General features: G+C 38.5%; 1 protein-coding gene across 1 annotated transcript in view; it reads left to right on the plus strand.

Annotated features, from left to right (window-relative positions):
• tex9 (testis expressed 9) overlaps positions 1–22,080 on the plus strand; it is a 34,797-nt gene that overhangs the window by 296 nt on the left and 12,421 nt on the right. The window contains exons 2-7 of the mRNA XM_033050083.1: positions 2,890–2,984; positions 3,069–3,132; positions 4,106–4,182; positions 9,497–9,545; positions 18,951–19,027; positions 20,613–20,788. Coding sequence (XP_032905974.1) covers positions 2,890–2,984; positions 3,069–3,132; positions 4,106–4,182; positions 9,497–9,545; positions 18,951–19,027; positions 20,613–20,788 — 538 coding nt within the window. The remainder of the gene's footprint in view (positions 1–2,889; positions 2,985–3,068; positions 3,133–4,105; positions 4,183–9,496; positions 9,546–18,950; positions 19,028–20,612; positions 20,789–22,080) is intronic.

Consider the following 22,080-nt stretch of genomic DNA (forward strand, 5'->3'; position numbering starts at 1 on the left):
CATTCTCCAGAAACCGGTTCACTCGCTGATATGTTCTGATCGTTTACCCGGGCATTGCCGCACAGGGTCTGACCGGAGGGAGGACTCGGGCATCATCGCCATTGAGGCGGTGCCGTTCCCTTCCATTGAAAGGACCAGCTTGTGAACTACACTGAAGATAAGACACAAAATACTGGAGTAACTCAGCGGGTCAGGCAGCATCTCTGGGGAAAAGTTATAGGTGACGTTTCGGGTCGTGACACTTCTTCATTCTGAGCAAAGACACCTCTAGTATCTTTGATTCTGAGGGTCAGGGGAGTTGCAGGGGTTAATGTGCATCTGGACGCTGGCCGACATGTGTTATTGTGTACAGTATTAGGATTTTGTTCATTGCCAGTTATCTGCTGATCATTAAAAAAATAATTGTAGTCACAGCAGCTCAGGTTTCAGCAATTCAACAAACATGACGAGCACAGGCTTATAGGCACAGAACACATTTGAGATTATTTTCTTCCATAATAACGATACTTTTCTTTCTGGTGATTACTTGTATTTGCTTCATAAGTTTGGGTAGTTAAGTGAGTCAATTATCAAAAACTCATCTTCTATTGAACTCTTTGAGCAAACGGTTTATAGTCATTGAGTACTCTTGAAACTTAAACCTGGCAAAAAAAATTGCTCTCCAGCCACTGACCCCATTCCTCTTGTACGCAATTGTAAGCAATTTCAATCAGGTTGTTTGCAACTGTGGTATCATATTCCACCTCCATTGAGCTTCACTTCATTATATATGTCAATGCCATCACAAACACAGATAGTTTATACCTTGTTTTGTTCACACCTCGGCTCTTTTGCTGAAGCCCTCATTCATGCTTTTGTTACCTCAAGACTTATCTAATTATTGCAGTCTTGGCTGTCCTATTTTTACAAAAAGTAAAGGTCATACAAAACTCTTCTGCCTACATCTAAATTCTCTCTGAATTATAGATGCAGCAGGTTATATGCTGGCTATCAATTGAAAAGGATAGGACTCAAAGATTAAATATGTTTTCTTAAATTATATAGGGCCTTGGTGAGATTACATTTGGAGTAATATGTACAATTTTGGTTTCCTTGCCTAAAACAAAGTTTGTTTTGGAGGGAGTTTGGTGAAGATTCACTGGTCTATCATGTAAAGGGAAAGTATAGTTTAGAAGAATGAGGGGGTCGCATATTGAAACATATAAATTCTCAGAGGGCTGGACAGGATAGCTTTGGGGAGAATATTTTCCTTAGGTGCAGATTCTGGAACTAGGCTTCACAGTCTCTGAATAAAGATGATGGCCATTTAGCACTGGTAGGGGGGAAAGGTTTCTTCACTCAGCGCATGGTGAATCTTTGAAATTTTGCATTTTGAATTGTTGTGGAGACTTCATTACAATTCCATGCAAAACTGTGATAAATAAATTTGAGGGTTTTATGAATTGGGCAGGAAATTATTTTGAGGTAAATGAGTCATTGTTATCTTATTTTTTAGGTCTTTTGATCACCCCTGCACTTGCAGATCTACATTATTTCCCCATAAATTAAACATATAAAATATATAACAATGCAAATTGATATAAAATCCTAATCTTGTTAATCTTATCTTCAGCTTCAACATTCCCTCTAATTTCCCAGTCAGTAACCTTAAGGTATCTGCAGTTCTCCAATTCTCTCCTCTTGATCAACCCTGAATCACTCCATTGTTGGAAGCTGAGCCTTGAGTTGCCAAGCCTTACACCCTGGAATTTTCTCCCTAAATCTCTTTGCCTCTCTTTTCCGCTTTACTTCACCCTTAAAATCCACCATTGACCACGTTTTATTGTTATCTGCCCTAATATCTTCTAATGTAGTTCAGCATAAATTCTCACTTGATAATGCAAATGTTTTGTTGCTCTATTACCTTATAGACATTGCACAAATGGAAGTTAGTCACAATTATAACAGGGAAAAGCCAATAATGAAAGGAGTGGGAGCAAAAATAGTGATCAATTTATCTGCTTTATTTGTCATTTGTGAGACAAATGTTGGCAAGGATACTCAAAAGGCTCTTCTTCAAAACACCTCATTTGAAAAATAGCATTTCAGTAGTGCACCACACTAAATAATGCACATGCAATATTAAAACAGTATCCCTGATACAGTAAAAATCTGATCAAATGCTCTCTGGTTATTCAGAAATTCCACTGGCTTGGCATCTGACTCACAAGGTGATGTTTGCTGCTCTCCTTGTCCACTTTCCAGTGCTCCCGGTCCTCTCCATGAGGTCCTGATTCCAATGCTTCCTGACTATTTAATGGGGCCTGGGACCAGGTGTCTGCATTCCCCGTTGCTTGCTGTGACCCTGTTTCTTATGTTTTCTGTCCATTTGCCAAAGCTTTAGTTTCCTCATTCTTTGCTCACTCACTGGGGACCCTGTTCCTTTGCTCTATTAAAACATACCTAGTTCTATTTCCCACACTCCTTTTAAACATACAGTGTTCACTATACGTTACCACGTAACATCTTTTTTTTTGTGAAGAACTGAATTAAATGTGTGTTGGAGTATTATTAAAATAACATCTGGTATTCCAGAAAATCTGCCAGATAAAGCACCGCCAAAGCCATGAGCTTGCCGGTTTAATGCAGTTTTACTATATGATCATGGACTCTCTAAGATGAAGTGTATGGAACTAGGATGTGAGTGGTTTTCCATATATCCAGAGAAGTGTTTGTTGTAATAGACCAGAACAAATTGAACCTAACAGCATTTTTGCCAATTGCTTGTCTCAATATTTTCTTGATTGTTTGATCAATCAATTTCAGCGTTTGCCACTGATACAAAAAAAGTTATAATATTAACTTTTAAAATAACTTTTCTGTATTGGTTATGTGTTCTTTTGAAACTAGACGAAGAAAGCAATGTCTAATAGATCTGGCTCGCTGCCATCAGCTTCAGCAAAGAAAGTTCCTCCAGATTTACTCACTAAAGAAGAAGAGTACAAGTACGTATGTTTTTCTTCATTAGGTTATATTTTAATGTAGCTATTCATTGCCTATTTTTAATAAAACATGTCATATTTAATTAGGAAATTGAATGCAGAATTGGAAGCAAAAACAGCTGAACTGGTGCGGCAAGCTGAAGAAGTTATGGTGAGTTCGAGTGATTTATGAAGTTATTGCATTTTAGTCATGCTTTAAAATGCTTTAGTAAGGTGGTGCCTCCAAATGCTGACTCATAACGCATACAGGATATTGGAGGTGCTAACTTACATGGCACAAACAGGCAATGAAGATATCCAACAAATGAAAATTAATTATCATCCTCTGACATTCAATGGCATTATCATTACTAAATCCCCAACTATCAAAACCCTGGGATTATCACTGACCAGAAACAGAACTGGAGTAGTCATTTACATAATGTAGCTAGAAGAGCAGGTCATAGCCTTGGAATCATACAGTGAGTAATTCACCTAATTCCCCAAATCCTGGTCACCGTCTACAACACTGAAGTCAGGATAGAAATACTCTCCACTTGCCTGGATGAGTGCAGTTTCAACAACACTCTAGAAGGTCAGCACCATACAGGACGCCATACCATAGCTGACTTGAAAAGCACGCCATTCACAACCATTCACTCACTCTTCCACGGGCACACAAGGGCAACAGTTTGTACCATCTGCAGGATGCACTGCAACTAATTCACTAAGACTCCTTAGACAGCACCTTTGAAAAACATGACCTCTACCAGCTAGAAGAAGGGCAGAAAAAAAATGGAAACACCACGGTGTAAGTTGTCCTCCAAGCCACACACCATCATGACAGAAATATCACTGTTTCTTCACCTTGAACTCCTTCCAAAACTGCATTGTGGATATACCAAACCTCAGGGATTGCACTGGTTCAAGATGGCAGCTTACCACTGCCTTCTCAGGGGCAATTAGGGTTGGGAAATTAAATACTCATTCAGCCTGCTATGCTTATATCCCTTGAATTAATAGGGAAAAAAACACCTATATCAGTATTCCTTCTCCTTTTATAGATAGTTTATATTTTGTAATTCTATCATGTTGATCTATTATATTGCTGAATGTCTCAAATAGTTGAATAAATCTGTGTTTAGAAGGGACAAGAGGAAATGTTTTCTCAATCAACGCCACAGAATGAAACATCTGCATTAATGGACAAAGAGAAACTGAGGTAACAAAATTAACCTCTGAAGAAATGGATTGTTATGAATGAATATTATGCTTTATAAGTATGTTTAATAGGTGAAAACACCCAGTCCTTTCTCAAGCAGCTTTATGTCATCTCTGTTTAAGAAAGAACTGCAGATGCTGGCAAATCGAAGGTAGGCACAAAATGCTGGAGTAACTCAGCGGGTGAGGCAGCGTCTATGGAAAGAAAGAATTCACTAGTCTTACTGTCTCCCCTTATTTTCTTTCCTTGTCCCGCCCCCTCCTCTGACATCAGTCTGAAGAAGGGTCTTGACCCGAAACGTCGCCAATTCCTTCTCTCTGCCTCACCCGCTGAGTTACTCCAGCATTTTGTGTCTACCTTTCTGTCATCTCTTTTCATTTAAACAGCATGTACTCTGGTTTTCTGTTCTACCAAAGTCAATAACTTTACTACCCTATATTATACATTTTTTTTCTAATGTTTTTCCATGCACATAACCTTTCTATATTCTTTACAGATTCTTTGTCCTCCTCAAACTTGCTTTCCCATCTGTCTTTGCCTTGTAAACAATTCATAATACATAATTCCCATAATTATACCAAGACTTGCTGGAACTCCCAGTTGTGAGCTGTTTTAATTTCTATTCCTATTCCTATATTGATCTTTTTATTATCGGTCTCCTCCATTATCAGAGTGAGGCCACATGCAAACTGGAAGAACAACACCCCAAATTCCACTTGGGTGGTCAACATCCCAATGGCATGAAATTGAATTCTCCAATTTCAGGTACCCACCCCCCTACTTACCTGCGTTGCCCCCTCCCCACCTCCCTCATATACCCCTTTCTTCCTCGCCCCCATCACCCAGTTTCATTTTCCTCCTCAGTTTGCTCTTCTCCCTATCCCATCCCTTATTTTCCTCTTCCCCTGTTCCCTTTCCACCTGCTGTCCCCCTTTCACTTTTACATTTGTCGCCATATCTGCACTCTTTTGACTCCATTTCACCTCTAATTTTTGTTATCATCTCCACCATCTGCCGATCACCCCTTCTAACCTGCATTCACCTATAACTTGCTATTTCTACCCACACTCCTTTCCCTCATCTCTTTTTACCCGCTATCTCCCCTCAGGTTTATCAGTCTGAAGAAGGTTACCGACCCAAATCTTCATCTATCTACTTTCCTCCTCCAGGACTTTGCTTTTTGCTCAAAATTCCAGCATCTGTCTCCTGACCTTGCAGTTCACTTGGAGCATGCTTCCATCTCCTTGTGCCCCAATAACCACAGTCCTGATCAGTCCTGATCAGTGATCAAATCCTGTCCTGACATTGATCCTAAACGTTGGTCCCTGCACACTATAACTCTAGGCCCTGTTATAATCGTACCATTTAAATTAATTTTCTTTCTAACTCTTATTCTTGATATTTTGAGAGTGATTGTAGCAGTTTTATGCTGCTTAATCTAGTCAACCTGTATGTCCTCCTACAGCATTTCATTCTGTAGGCCACAAATGGACAGTACAGGTGCACAACCTTTTATCCGAAATTCCAAATAACGAAAAGCTCCAAATACCGGACATTTTTTCGGTCCTTGAAGAAAGGTCCTTGAAGACGTTCACCGAGGGCGGCCCGCAGAGGTGACAGCGGAACCTCCGGTCGGTCCTCGAAGAAAGGGGAACTAAATCCCCATTCATAAAAGAGAAGGTGAGGGTATATTGCGCGGGAGGGTTAATAATTGACCATCTGCTGCTGCCTGCCCGCTGAGTTAAAAAGTTCCCACGGTAGACTCACGATACACAGTGTATCGTGAGTCTACCGTGGGAACGTTTTAACTCAGCGGGCAGGCAGCAGCAGATTGTCGCTCCCTTCAGTTTCACCCCACCTACACCCCTCTGCTTCCCGGCCATGTGTGTGACCCCTTCCCTCCCCTCTCCAGCTCCCCGCCCATTGCACCGGCGCGGGGGCTTTGCACTGTCTTCACTTCGGCGATGCTAGCAGGTCGGTGCCAGTCACCGGAGACGTCAGGACCAACGGGACACCAACCCCCAGGCCCACTGCAAGCACGGAGATCCCAGAGACCCACAGCCAACAGCAACTCCAGCCCAGCCCCGTTCCAACTCCAGAGGAACCCGGGTTGCGGATGAGGGGGCGCAGCTCGGGCTGTGGGCGAACTGCCACTTGTCGCCGTAGCGGCCCATCGGGAAGCGGGTTCCTCTGGAGTTGGAGGGGGAGGGGGGTATTGTGCTGTTTGATCGCCCCCTGCTATCCCAGAGACAGGGAGACACAGCGGCTTTTGAGAATGGTGGGCAATCACTTCCAAAGTTCTGCCCACACAGTAGTACACCTCTCCTACACTTGTCTTCCGCACTAAGATCATCTCGCAGAGAATGATCCCAGCCTAACCCTCCCTACTCTCTCCTATTCTGCAAGAAAAAACTACATTGAAGACTCAACTCATGATCGAGTAACTGCCGGGATCGAGGCGCAAACTCGCGACCTTGCGGATATGAGCCGAGCACTCTACCACTGAGCCAGCCGTTAAAATCTACGCTAAAAATCTTCCATTCCGAAAGCCGAAAAATTCCGAATTACGAAAAGTGTCTGGTCCCAAGGCTTTCGGATAAAAGGTTGTGCACCTGTAATTGTATTCTCAGCAAATTTAATTATAATGCCTTTAATTTTTAGTTCCATTTCATTTATGTTTATAGCAAACAAGTGCAGCCCCAACACAGCCCCTTGTGAAACACTACGCCATTATGTCAACTACCCTTTAGCTTTATGGCCTCTAGGCATCTCTTTATTTAATTGACTGTAATCCTCTTGATTTCATGGGCCATTACCATTGCAATGATTCTTTGATGATATTTATTAATTCATTTTTGAAAATTCATATTATCTATTCTTTCTTTAAATTAAAATACTTGAATTCCTGACCTTTAATTTAAACATTTGTACTAACTGCTTTCATAATTCTTCAATGATTAGTAATTAGCCAATATTTGCTTTTAATTCCTTTGAAACTTTGGTTAGCTTTTTGCCACATTCAAATCAGAGATGTTATTGTTTTATTTCTAGTTTCTTGGTTTGTACATCTTTGATGATCTCTCTGTCAGAAGTTTGTATCACTTCTTTTGTTTTATTTTTGTGAATAATAGCCTCCACTAACTGTTCTACGCCCACTTCACCAATTTCCACTTCCTTTGCTAGCTGAGACAAAATACTTACATTGTTTTTCTGCCATTTCTTTGTTTTCTTTTAGAAGTTTTCCCTCCTCCATCTCTCTCTGACTCACCGAGTGCTATAAAAACTGTCTGTCGCATTTGTGGTTTTGCTGCACTGACTGGGTCACACATTTCTTATCTTCTCTCAATGCACTTATGTGAACTTTTAATGAACTAATTTCTCTCTCCAGCTGTGTGACATTAATTAAATGTTCTAAAAACTAACATAATTGTGAATAATATTGCAGAGATGTTGTCAAGAGGGGACAGATAATGAAGTTGGCATTTTCCCAGTTTTAAAACAAACATGTTTATATTTCCAGCAAAAGCTTGTTTACAATAATTAATAAGCTTTAATATTTGAAAACAATGTTAAGTGGGTAGGAGGAACAAGTAGAATATGACAAATTATAACTTTTTTATAATTCTAACATAGCAATTAACCATATGAGAATGCACTGCCATCTTCTGTTCAGACAAATCATTAGTTAATCTGCAAAATGTAATGCTTTTGATGAACGCAAGTAGAAGGTTAAGGTGTATGAGCCAAATACATTTATACTTCTAATGCACCATCCATTAAGTACTGATACCACAAATGTGCTCAGTCCAACAGTTGGTCAAAGATTCAATGCTTTCGCATGCAGTGGATAATAATAAGCGAGTATGGTATTCCGAAAAACGCAAGGCATCATGGGATTTGTCAAAGGTCATTCGCCATAAAGAAAAAGCGAATGAAGCGCTGCCTTTATAAACTGTATAAATTCTTATCTTTATTCATAATTTATGTGTAAAAATATATTTAATCTGAGGAACGGGGTGCCAGGTAGCAGGAGAGCGGGGTGTAACAGCGAGAGAGAGATGGCAGATGTGAGTGGGAGACAGGGGAGAGATACTCGGCTGCTGCACGCACACAGACCCGTGCCTCAATCGCAGCCAGGATCGAACCCGGGTGCCCAGCACCACAAACGCTGCCAAACCGCCACTGGAATCCCCCCCTCCCCGAGGGGGCCAACCGGCAGTCAACCGACAAGGAGAGGCGCAGCCGATGCCCCCCCCCCCCCCCCCCCCGGGAGCTGGAGCAGAGCCGAGTCCGAGACAGCGCCCCCCCCCCCCTCTGTGCCGGCTGCAAGTCCAGGGCCACTCTGGACATCTCCGGCCGCCTCCAAGCAACTCAACAGCGCCCGCAGCGCCGGAGACCCGACCCCGAGCATGGACGAAACGTGGGTCTGTACCCTCACTTACTCACTGAAGCATAAAAAAATTAAAACGACAAAATCATCGTAGCTATGTAAAGGAACAAAAAATACAACTAATTCAGTTTGAAAGCAGTATTTTCTTCCCTAGGAGAATCAAAGCTGGAAAATACAGATGAAACGAAGGTTCAGCTGCTCAGTTACCAACAATGTTTATGGCGAGTAACCTATGACCTGGGCATGCGCAGTCGGAATACCGAACTCGCTTATTTGATGTATTGGAAGACCGAGAGATGGAAAAGGAATATAATATCTGTAAAAAAAAAATGCACCCGCCCCTTCAAGAGAATTGCACGTAAAGTGCCTGTCTTGTTGGTTTTTTTTACTCATTGTCTTCATTTGGAGATTACTTATCACCACATATCTCCCTTTAGATTTGATCACAACTTCATTCTGACAACTGCAAAAGTGCTGGTTTATGTATAGTTAATAGGAGATGACATCTGAGTGTAGAAAACCAGATGGTGGTTATATCGTCCACCTCCTGAGATACATGCCTTAATTTTTACATGATGTGTGATTTAGCAATACAATTAACATCACACTAAATTCATTCAAAGCAAAGATAGTGATTTTAGATTAAATAGAAATATACACTCAGACATAAACAATGAGTTTAAAACTGAGATTTAAGTATTTGAGTATCTAAATTGTTGCATAATTTAATACGGTAATCTGCAGATAAATATGTGTAGCGAAACTTGAATTTACCAGTATTCTTCCAATACAGATTTAAAACTAATATAATTAGTTTTGTTCATTTAGCGCCTGGATGAAATTATTTGGCCTACATATTTAAGGTAATTTAAAAGGTCAACAAATGGGAAAATATGTATTAATATACTGCTTTTTCTTTCCCAGAGAATTGTTTTCTTTTGCTGGATCATCTTTTGAAAATAAAGTAACAAAGGTACCACAATAACTGAAAAATCTAGGCATGCATTTATTATACTTCATATTTAATTAATTTGGAAGCAAACTGTAATTTAACCCAAGAGCTATCTTGGATAGAACTTTAAAGCCAAATGACAATTAATAGCATCAAATATTATTAATGATTTAGAGAAAATTAAAATGTTTGCTGAAACTAACTGAAAATTCGATGATGTCTTTTCTTCATTTGTGCTTCTCTTTACATAATTAACATTGGTATATTACAGGAAAAGACCATTGTTTATTTATATTTGGTCCAACCATATGATTAATTTACTCCACGATGATGTCGCTTGGGAAGGGCACAATTTTAATCAATTTAGGAAAATTTGGGAGCTGCTATTATAACCAGCATAAGCTTTGCTTGATTGTATTAGATATTTCAGAAGGCTAGTATTAATTATCATTCCAACAAACTAACAATTTAACTGACGATGATAGCACAGGAATATAGTACATTATTACTAAGTACGTTGCCTGAAGTTTAAAATTCTTTCTCTTGTCTTGAAAACCCTTAGTAGTTTGCCACTTACTATTTCCAGAAGCAATTTTATTTTTACTACTCCTTTTTCTGAGTTCAATGTTGTCCTTGTGCCTCTTCAATTTGCCATTGGCTTTCAATTATCTTGACCTGCTTGCAGATATTCTTCCGTCCCTAATCTACATCTTTTAAATTCTTCCTTGAAATGTATTATCTTCTTGATCAAGGCTTTATTTACTTTTACTAATCTCTTTCCATATTTCCATATGCTTTTGTGACATAGGTGTGTAATTCAGCCACAAAATAATAGGTTTGCTCACAGTAATCGCATTTCCCATTAACTTTGCTGTAAACTATTCTTTGCGTGTTCCCGTCAATTGCACCATTCCCTCCCCTGATACATACCTGAGGTCACAGAATTGTAGAGCTTATATAGCACGGAAACAAGCATTCCGACCAACCTTGTCCATGCCAGCCAAGTTGGCATACTGGGCTAGTCCAATTTGATTGCATTTGCATTTGATTACACTTCAGTCACTTGCCCAACCTTGTTCCCATAGAAGAAGACCTCTCTAGCAGGGCTCTCTATTTCTTGAGTAAGGAAGGACACACTCAAGAAATCTCACCCTGTCCAAGCCCTTTACAGAATGGAAGACCCAGTCAATATTTGGGAAATCTCCCACTAACACAGCCATATTATTTTTATAGCTATCTGCAATCTCCTAATATATCTGCTTGCTTAATTCATGCTGGCTATTGGGAGGCCTATAATGCAGTCTCATCAAAGTGAACATCCTGCTTCGAAGTTACAATGGCAAATTAATTTACAATCCAAGATCTTTGGAAGGTGTGAGGGAAGCAGAGTACCCTGGAGAAAATTATGCATTCACAGGGAGAAGATGCAAGCTCCATACAGACCACACCAGTTCCTATATAGCGCCAGTCAGGTTGAACCCGGGTCACTGGAACCATGAGACAGCAGTTCTTCTTGCTGTCCCAGTTTGCTGCCAGTCCTTTCTATTTTTTATGAGCCTTCAGTTAGTGCTTTAAAAGGCTCTGAATAAATGTGAGTTTTCCAAATGAACATTTTCTAATTTCAGCCAAATTTGGCAATGATACCAAGGAAAGCAAACTGTTGACCTAATTAAGTAGGAGAAAAATAATATACAAAAATAGGAAGCCAAAAAAAACAAGCTGTGCAAGCATCCTAATGAGCACCCGTGTGTTGCTTTGTTTTTAGCTGAAATGTGAACGCATAGAGCACATACAAACCACTTAACTCACTTATTCATTTTCATTTTCCTTGTTGAGTAACCAATGTAACAGTGCAGAAAAATGTAATTTTGGATTTAGTAATTTGCTGTCCACAAATTTTAAATGATCAGATGCCAATATTGATATTCTAACAATTTGCTTTAATGACAAACTATGAAACAAAACTTGCCTCCCTCCTCACTGCAAAAGCAATTAATTTTGTATGAATCGCTTTAGCTGATTGATATAATGCAAATGCAAGTTAGTTTGTTCACTTCTTCCTGAGTGACTTAATTAGAGGAGCAGCCCTCTGCTATTGATTTAATTGGCTAGATTTATGTGTTAATAGTTATTTGGATTAGAGTCATAGAGTGACACAGTGTGGAAACAGGCCCTTCGGTCCAACTTTCCCACACCGGCTAACATGTTCCAGCTACACTAGTCCCACCTGCCAGCTTTTAGTCCATATCCCTCCAAACCTGTCCAATCCATGTACCTGTCTAACTGCTTCTTAAATGTTGGGATAGTCCCTGCATCAACTACCTCGTCAGGCAGCTTGTTCCAAACATCCACCACCCTTTGTGTAAAAAAGTTACCCCTCAGATTCCTATTAAATATTTTCCCCTTCACCTTAAAATGATGGAATAAAATGATGGAATAATTTTGGAATAATATGGAATAAAATTATGGAATAATTTTATGGAATGCATGCTCTTACTTATTCAGTAAACCAAAATTTTCAGATAAATAAAATCTTCAGTTGTTAATTTTACCATTTTTAGCCGCATAAAGGAGATGGAAACATATATACATCTCTCAGAACATGCAGTGAGTAATTCTGAATTATATGCACATTTGGAAGGTACTATAGTACAAACAGCATTGCATTTATAAGAAAAGATTCTGTTACCACAAATAAGAAAATAATCCAATTTTTTAAGTAATAATTTTTTAGGAATAAGTAATGGCTTATTAATAGTGCTGTCCAGGGATCTTTTTTCACGAGAGGGAACAAATGATATGCTTGCCTTCATTCGTCAGGGCATTGAATGTAAGAGTCAGGAAGTCTTATTGCAGTTTTATAAAACTTTGGTTAGGCCGCATTTGGTTTGGAGCATTGTGTGCAGTTCCGGTCTGTCTCCCCATTACAGGAAGGTGTACAGGTTTTGGAGGGGGTGCAGAAGAGCTTTACCAGGATGGTGCTTGGATTAGAGGATATTAACTAAAAGAAGGGGTTGGACAAACTTGGATTTTTTTTTCTGGAGGCTGAGGAGAGACTTGATAGAAGATTATAAAGTTAAGAGAGGCATTGATAAGGTGGACAGTCAGAACCCAGGGTGCAAATGTCAAATACTAGAGGACAATGCTGTAAGGTGAGAGGAGGGAAATTTAAAGGTGATGTATGGGGCGGATTTTTATATGCAGATGATGATAGGTTCGTAGAATATATTATCAGGTGTGATGGTGGAAGCAGATACAGCAGTGGCTTTTAAGAGACTTTTCGATAGGCACATGAATATGCAGGGAATGGAAGGATATGGATTAAGTGCAGGCAGAAGGAATTAGTTTAATTTGGCATCATGTTTAGTACAGATTTCATGGGCTGAATGATTTGTTCCTGTGCTGCACTGTTCTATGCTCTATATTGGGCTTCACTTTAATAATTTCATGCTTCATACCAAAGATGTGACAGCATAGGACTTAATGAGAATTACGTTTGAGGCTTAAGACCCTGAAGTGAAAGCTGTGAGGAGGATGCTAGGAGACTGCAAGGTGACTTGGATAGGCTGGGTGAGTGGGCAAATGTTTGGCAGATGCAGTATAATGTGGATAAATGTGAGGTTATCCATTTTGGTGGCAAAAACAGGAAAGCAGACTATTATCTAAATGGTGGCCGACTAGGAAAAGGGGAGATGCAGCGAGACCTGGGTGTCATGGTACACCAGTCATTGAAAGTGGGCATGCAGGTGCAGCAGGCAGTGAAGAAAGCGAATGGTATGTTAGCTTTCATAGCAAAAGGATTTGAGTATAGGAGCAGGGAGGTTCTACTGCAGTTGTACAGGGTCTTGGTGAGACCACACCTGGAGTATTGCGTACAGTTTTGGTCTCCAAATCTGAGGAAGGACATTATTGCCATAGAGGGAGTGCAGAGAAGGTTCACCAGACTGATTCCTGGGATGTCAGGACTGTCTTATGAAGAAAGACTGGATAGACTTGGTTTATACTCTCTAGAATTTAGGAGATTGAGAGGGGATCTTATAGAAACTTACAAAATTCTTAAGGGGTTGGACAGGCTAGAGATGAGAAGAACTTTTTTCACACAGAGAGTGGTGAATCTCTGGAACTCCCTGCCACAGAGGGTAGTCGAGGCCAGTTCATTGGCTATATTTAAGAGGGAGTTAGATGTGGCCCTTGTGGCTAAGGGGATCAGAGGGTATGGAGAGAAGGCAGGTACGGGATACTGAGTTGGATGATCAGCCATGATCATATTGAATGGCGGTGCAGGCTCGAAGGGCCGAATGGCCTACTCCTGCACCTAATTTCTATGTTTCTATGTTTCTATGTTTCTATATCCAATAACTTTGCAGCTCAGATGCAAGAGGATTACTAATTGCAAAATCTCTTCTGTTACATCTTTGGGGGGGAAAAACAGTATTTTAAAACTTGTGTTCTCCAACTTTATTTGATTTGTCACATGACTAAATTCCAAGGAATGTCGTCGTATTTGTGATTTAGTATTTAGAACTAATATATTAAAAGGAAGAAATCAATTTTAAATAGTTATAGTTATTGCAATTTTGTTTTGGTGAATACAAATCACTGTACTTGCTAATATGTTAACAGTCTATCAAACAATGCAATGTTTTGCTGTATAAAATGGCTTCTCACTTTGCAAGTTTGATATAATAAATTGTGACATTAAATAAATAATATCCCAATTGTGCACCTGATGGCATGGTATTGAGTAAGCAATATATGACAAGATATTGATTGGTCATATTAATCATATTATTTAAGTTATTTCTACCAGTAAATACTGATGTCTGTTGTCTCCACTATTTAGGATTTGTATATATTCTATACAATAGTTGAATTATTTATCCTGTTTATAAATTATTTTTTAATGTTTCATGTGAATTAAAGATGAAAAGCTCCTATGAAGTATTACATATAAACGTGCTGTTTAAAATAATGGATATTTGGTGATCAGTAAAGCATATCTTCGGTCAGCTGTAAATTCAACACTACTACTTTCTGTCTATGTGAGAATATGACTATACTTTATATATTAACTACTGAATGATGGATGTGAAAATTGGTGAGTGGTTAGACTAGGGACTCCAAACTTGATTACCTGCTGCTCTTTGAATGCATAAAGTACTCAGATTTCTCCACGAATAGCCTAGACAGCCAATCATTTTAAACACCAAAGTCAACATGCCTTCAATAGGTCTTTTAAAATACTGACGTATTTCCTATGCTGTTACTTAAATACAGATGGTGTAGTTTGCATTACAGTTGCATAAATAAAAATGCCTTCGCTCCCTGATAGAATTACATGTGAAACACATTTTGTTGAAGTGAGGAAACATCCAGCATTTTCATATGTTACATTGTATGTTGTGGAAATAGGTATTTTTTGAAGGTATGAACTTGCAATGGATTTTAGATAGAAATTATATATTAAAACAGTTTACTTATATAACTTGTAATTACAGTACCCAACTGTATATCTAAATTATTAATTGGAATTATGCATCAACTATGTAAGGCATCTTGGTGGTTCGGCAGTCCGCACTGCCTCTCATAACTCTAACAACCTGGGTTCAATCCTGACCTTGGAAGCTGCCTGTGTGGAGTCTGCATGTTCTTCTCATGACTGGACATGTTTCGGGGTTTTCTCCCATATATCAAAAACCTGCTGAGAGGTTAATTGATTTCCGTAAATTACATGAGTGTGGGTAAATGGAAAAAATAATTAAATAGTTGGAGAATAACGCAATGAGATTACCTTGTCGGCCAATGGTAGCCAAATAGCTTCTTGCATCGCTATAAGTAATTATGGCCAAAATTTTAATTTTATATAGCCACCAACCCTTTGTAATTTGCAAGGGATGTAAAGTGAATTAGTTTGAGTTTGTCTTTATTTAAAAAAAACTTTCAAGTGCATTTGTTTTCTCACTCTCTTTTTCCATTCATTAAAAAACAATCTGACACTAGTGGCTGATATTGTAGTCAGAGCAGATGGTTATCAAAAATTACAGCAGGATCCTGATCAGGTGGGCCGAGGAATTCATATAAGTGAGAGGTATTGGGAGTCTTGTAGAGCAGATGAATCTTGGAGTGTGGGTACATAGTTCCCTGAAAGTGGTGTCACAGGTAGACAGGATAATCAAGAGGGCTTTCGGTACATTGGCCTTCTTCAGTAAGCATACTGAATATAGAAAGATAGACACAAATTGCTGGAGTAAGTCAGTAGGTCAGGCAGCATCTCTGCAGAAAAAGGGTAGGTGATGTTTCAGATCAGGAACCTTCTTCAAACTGGAAAATAAGGGGTGGAGGCGGGGGAGCGGGGTTGGGGCGAGAAAAGACCAGGAACAATCAGGACCGGCCACAAATGACCTCGGGCATGGCAATGCCTGATCGGTCCATTGTTGGCTAGTGAAGGTGTGATCTCAAGAGGTAAAAACAATATGGAGAACTATGGAACTGGTGAAACAACTAGGTGGAGGAAGGGAGCAAGGGGGGAGGGTGAGGAGAGTGGAGTAAAAGTAGAAGTTACTTAAAATTAGATAATTCAATGTTCATACCACTGGGTAAGCTATCCGAGCGAAATATGAGGTGATGTTCCTCCAATTTACATGTGGCCTCCCTCTGGCAATGGAGGAGGCCCAGGACAGAGTAGTCAGTATGTGAATGTGAAAGCGAGTTGAAATCTTGGCAACCGGAAGATCCCGTAGGCCTAGGCGGACTGAGCGTAAGTGTTCAGCTAAATGGTCGCCGAGTCTACGTTTGGTGCTGCCAATGTACAGGACTCCGCATTGGGAACACTAATGCAGTAGATGACGTTAAATGAGGTACATGTAAACCTCTGAAGAAGGGTCCCAATCTGAAATGTCACCCATCTTTTTTTCCCAGAAGTGCTGCCTGACCCACTGAGTTACCCCAGCACTTTGTGTCTATCTTCGGTATAAAACAGCATCTGCAGTTCTTTGCTTCCCTATATTGAAAATAAAAGATGGGATGTTATGTAACAGTTGTACAAGACATTGTTGAGGTCGCATTTGGAGCATCGGTCACCCTGCTACAGGAGGGATGTTGTGAAGCTGGAAAGAGTCCAGAGAAGATTTATGAGAATGTTGCCAGGATATGAGGGCTTGAGCTATCGGGAGTAGTTGGACAGGCTAGGACTTTATTCCTTGGTGTGCAGGAGGCTGAGAGTGATCTTATGGAAATGTATAAAATCATGAGCGGAATAGATAGGGTAAATGCACAGTCTTTTACACAGAGTAAGGGAATCAAGATCCAGAGGACATAGGTTTAAGGTGCGTGGGGGAAAGATTTAATAGGAACCTGAAGGGCGATTTCTCATGCAGAGGGTGGTGGGTTTATGGAACAAGTTGCCAGAGGAAGTTAAGACAGGTACTATAACAATATTTAAAAGACATTTGGACAAATACATAGATAAGAAAGATTTAGAGGGACATGGGCCTCTAAATTAGGGCAGATAGGACTAGTGTAGATGGGGCATCTTGGCCGGCTTGGGCAATTTGAGCCGAAGGGCTTATTTCAATGCTGTATGATTCTATTGCAATTCACAAATCAACTTTAAAAGCAGTCAAATCAATGATTCTTTAAAAAGACATATGAAACCCAATTATTTCTTCAATGAATCCTGTATAAAAATAATAATTAGAATAAAAATCTAAACTTTCATAATGATGACAGTGACAATTATTTTTTAATTGCTCTTCCAAACATCTTGGTTCCTTTCTTGTAAATGCTTTCTATGTTGTTTTCTACAACTTGAAAACTTAAATAAGCCTAATATGTTACATGTATCCATACCTTCATGATTGTAGGGTATGCTGGTTTTAGTGCAAAGATGATTTGATTACTTTAAAAAATATATATGCAGTTCACACCGTGGCTTCTTAACTTGCTTTCTAATTATAATCTTGCTGTGAGTGACCTACTTTACACGTAACAGGAAGTTGTTTTTTTGTCAATCATTGTTGCTTTATAAAATGTCTTGCTTTGTTGAAAGTCATATCTTTGTGTTGTTTGGTTTTTTGTTGGTTAACGTAATTAATTGGGGGGGGGGTTTTCCCACTCCTATTTTACCTGCATTGATACATTGACAATAGGTGCAGGAGTCGCCACAATCATCCACAATCAGTACCCCATTCATGCCTTCTCCCCATACTCCTTGATTCAGCTAGCCCGAAGAGCTCTATTTAACTTTCTTTTGAATGCATCCAGTGAATCAGCCTCCACTGCCTCCCGAGGCAGAGAAGTCCACAAATTCACAACTCTCTGTGTAAAAATGTTTTTCCTCGTCTCAGTTCTAAATGGCCTACCCCTTATTCTTAAAATGTGGCCCCTTGTTCTGGGTCTAAGAATTCCAGTTTTCCAGTGGATGTTCTTGTCATTTTCTAACATTAAAGTTCCTAATCTCAAAAAACGATATATTATGGAAATATGAAATAAAAACAGAAAATACTGCAAGAAACAATGGCAGAAACAATGGGATATAATCAAATTTGCTGATGTATATGGTACATTGACTAGGGAAGAGCAAAAAAACCCAGAAGTAAATAGATTAACTTTTAAATACTTTTTCACAAATTTAGAAAACCATTGTATTGCCACATCTGCAAATCTTTCAAATTACTTTTTGATGTAAGAAAGCATTGTAAATCGTTTATCCTCATTGGAAAACATGTATTTTGCAAAATATCTTCATCAAATAATTGTGTGTACAAGACTGTTACAAATGTATGCACCATCAGGATGATGATGGCTCCTATCCAGCTTACACTTGTACATTTATCAATTACAATTGTACTGCAGTAGGACTGATGCAAAACCCTCAATTTAAAAATTGTACTGCATCTAATCCTTTCACATTGCCAATTCATATTGGGGAATTGAAATTCACTACTCCTATAATCCTGTTCCTTTTACACCTTTCCATGATTTCCAACATACCTGCTCCTCTATTTCCTGCTGACCTGGAAGGCCTTTAATATAATCATATCAAATTCTTGCTTTTTTCCCCCAAAGCTCTGCTTTTATGGGTTCATTTGAAGAGCGTTTGGAGTCATCCTCCCCCAGTATTGCAGTGATGACTCCTAGATCAATAATACAAAGCCCCTCCTCTTTACATCTCTCCCTAGCACGCCTGAAATTTCAAACCAAAATTATTTAACAGTGTCTTATGAGTATTAAAGTGCTTTTGCACCATTTATTTGCACACTTCTCCTTGAGATTTCCCTGCATCGAGTTCTTAGGCGTTGTGAATATATTTTGTCTGTTGTTAGCTTTAAATACTATCAAATGAAAGACATGATACTGCACATATTGAAATCCTAACTGTATAGTGACAGTAATTGTTTTCTTTTTGTTTTCAATTGTGTACTTTAGAACAAAAGTAAGGTTGGTTTGAGGAATGTAGAACAAACCAGACCATGTTCAGAAAGCAAAGGAAAGAAAATGACAAGGTAAAATCTTCTAAACATCCATACCATATATCTGATATAGCACTTAGTGTTCAAAGAGACCTGATAAGCAAGATGTTAAATGTGCAGAACCATATTAACAATTACCATTATTTATTTCTATTTAAGTTCCTAGTCAGCTTTGTGCAACCTAAACTGGAACTAAGATTAAGAGATAGAGTGTGGCGTTCTAAGGCTGCAAGTAATTTTGGCTAAGCAGAGACCATTTAGTTCTTTAAGCCTGTTCTGACAATCAATAAGATCATTGCTGATCATTGATTCGGCTTCAGGTACCATATTTTCTCTCCACTCCTTCATACTTGCAGTTAACTAAAATCTCTCAATCTCAGATTTAAAATCGAATGTGAATTGCTGATCGCAGCAAAATAATTCCAAATTTCTACCACCCTCTGCAGGTGGCAGAGTTCCCTAATTTCTCTTCTGAAAGGCAAACTTTCAGTACTTTAAGACATGTTATCTAGCAATCTAGTGCAATTTTTTCTGCATTACATATCTGAAAATTTCTGTAATGAAATGCAGTTTAACCATTTAAAAATTGATTTACACTAACCTTGAAATTCATTACAGTTCACTTTTGTACTGAGAAGACAGCATTCATAATTCAACACTTGGTGTGTTGCCCAGTAAAGTAGCTTGTTGTTCTAAGGAGTATCTGTCAAAGTCACTCTGGAACAACTGTGTTTTCTTTGTACTGCAACAGTTCTATATAAAGTAGGTCCTGGCCTAACAACCTGATACATGCAAACCTCTTTTAACTTTGTAACAGATGTTTCTTTCTTTAAATTTACTTAGTACCATTGTATTCTGTTTCTAAAGTTTCACTATGTGAAAGGAGGAAAAAGGGGCTAAAATTCGAAAATAAACAGAGTAAAGCAAATTATGACAAAATCCTGAATACGAACATATTTTTGTAGTCTAATTACAAACACCTATTAGCTACAAAGAATGTACAGGCCCTTGTTTGAACACCTTTGACTTACAAGACAAAATCCAACTACATTTTAGCAAGACAATTATTCAATAAACTCTGCTGTAAGCTTAGAACATACACATCCACATTTTATTATTATTATTATTATAGTTTTATTTTGTTTGCGTTTGTTCCAGATTCCTTGTAAAGTGAACCGTTCTTTGAAAATAGTGCATTGGATTGGGAAAATGTAAAAGGAACTATGAAATGAATGAGTTAATTTGTCAAAATATATCTGACTAGCCAATTATGAATTTTTTAAATACGTGAAATTTGTTCTGGTGCACATCACTTTTCATTCTATAAATTTAAATCAGATCGAGTAAAAATTACTTATGAAGCAGAATGCCCACTGGATTAGAATAATGTTTTATATTTTTGTTTCAATACATTTTTAATGTACTTTAATTAATTTAATGATTCAGCCAACACGGTTTGGGGTGCAATATTTTATCACTTACACCCAAGTGAGCATATTTATTTATTTAATAATAACTAGTATTTTGATGTGTTCTAATTTGAAATATACCAGTTCAGCAGAAAATTATTTTCTGAACTGAAAAGAGGAAAATAAATAAGTGTTTTTTTCAATTTCAGTGCTAAACATAAAAGTCTTGAATTACACGTGGCTGATGATGTTGCAGTTCCAGAGGACTTTTCCAATTTCTCCCTTGCTAAGACAATTAGCAAAATTGAAGGCCAGCTGGAGGATGGAAGTCCTGCTGTTGTAGAAGATGTGATAATGCCAGGCGTTGGCAATGAAATGAGCACAGGTGGGTCTGAACGCATTGCTTTGCTCTTTACACTGCACAATTCAGTTGTTCAAAGCCTCAATTTTTTAAAGAGAAAAGGTATTTTCAATTGGATACATTGATCACAAGCATTTCAGCCACTACGGGTAATGTTAGCAAGAAACATTTGCGTAGAATTAAATATTGTGGAATAAATTTAAATTTGCTGAATGGAGAACTTGGGTCTTAATTTGATAAATTACGAAAGCCCATAAATTTATTTGTTAGGTTTAAACAATTTAAGTTTTAGATTAATTAATATTACAAATATATATCACAAATATAAATAGGAATTAAGAAAGAAGAAGAGACTATTTAAGTTGTAGCTCCTGAATTGATAACATGGGAAAACAGATTTTTAAATTGTATTTTTTAGTAATCAACAAGGTGAACAAGATTTTTAAAGTCAGTTATGTTTCTGTTTTGAGGATATAAAAACATGAGAGTAGAGTAGGACATGGTCCTGAAATTGAGTAGCAACAGAGCCAATCTGATCTTCAACCTCAGCTATAAGACTATGGCTGGTTTGATATTTGGCCACTTTCCATTCTTATCCCAATAACTCTGATTCCCTGCTCTTTCATCTTCTTTTTACTGCTACTTATATTCTCTTTGTTTCCTTCTCATAATGGCATTAAGTGTTTGCTAGTCTATGATTCTACAAGCACAGTGTGTCCTTTAAAACCTAATTTTATATGTTGGTTTTACCACCTCACCAAAACCTGATCCTGCCATCACCCAATATCCATATTCTTTCCATTCTGTCTTACCTGTTCCTAGCTAAAGAAAACGGAGTCACTTGCTCGTTGTTCATTGTTGCCGTTGACTCCCAATGGTTCAGGACCGGCTGTGGAATCAAATGCTCACACCCTTGGGCCCAGATATTTGGGGGCATAGATGAATCATTTCAGCTGAATGGTGAGGCCCAGGGTGCACCTGATATTGGTACTTCAGATTGAATTACCATAGAGCCACAGTCAGCTACCTGGCAAAGTTTAAGTGATGGTTGGCATTTGTGTAATGTGACTGAATTTCTTGGGTCTAAAATGAAAGCTTCCATCAGTTCAGTTTCTTATTAAGTAAGTAAGTTATTCTGCTTCAGTATGATTGATGAAATTAAATTGAAATTCAAATTGCGAAGCTAATCGAGTCACTTGATTAAAAAATCTTTCCCATAATGGCAGTTTTAATAGAATTTAAAATAATAAAACTTTGGAGGATGGTGCTAGAAATTTAATTGGGCAAGTAATTAAGTTAAAGATTGTAATGAATTT

Source organism: Amblyraja radiata, chromosome 34 (assembly GCF_010909765.2).
Source record: "Amblyraja radiata isolate CabotCenter1 chromosome 34, sAmbRad1.1.pri, whole genome shotgun sequence".
Taxonomy (NCBI): domain Eukaryota; kingdom Metazoa; phylum Chordata; class Chondrichthyes; order Rajiformes; family Rajidae; genus Amblyraja; species Amblyraja radiata.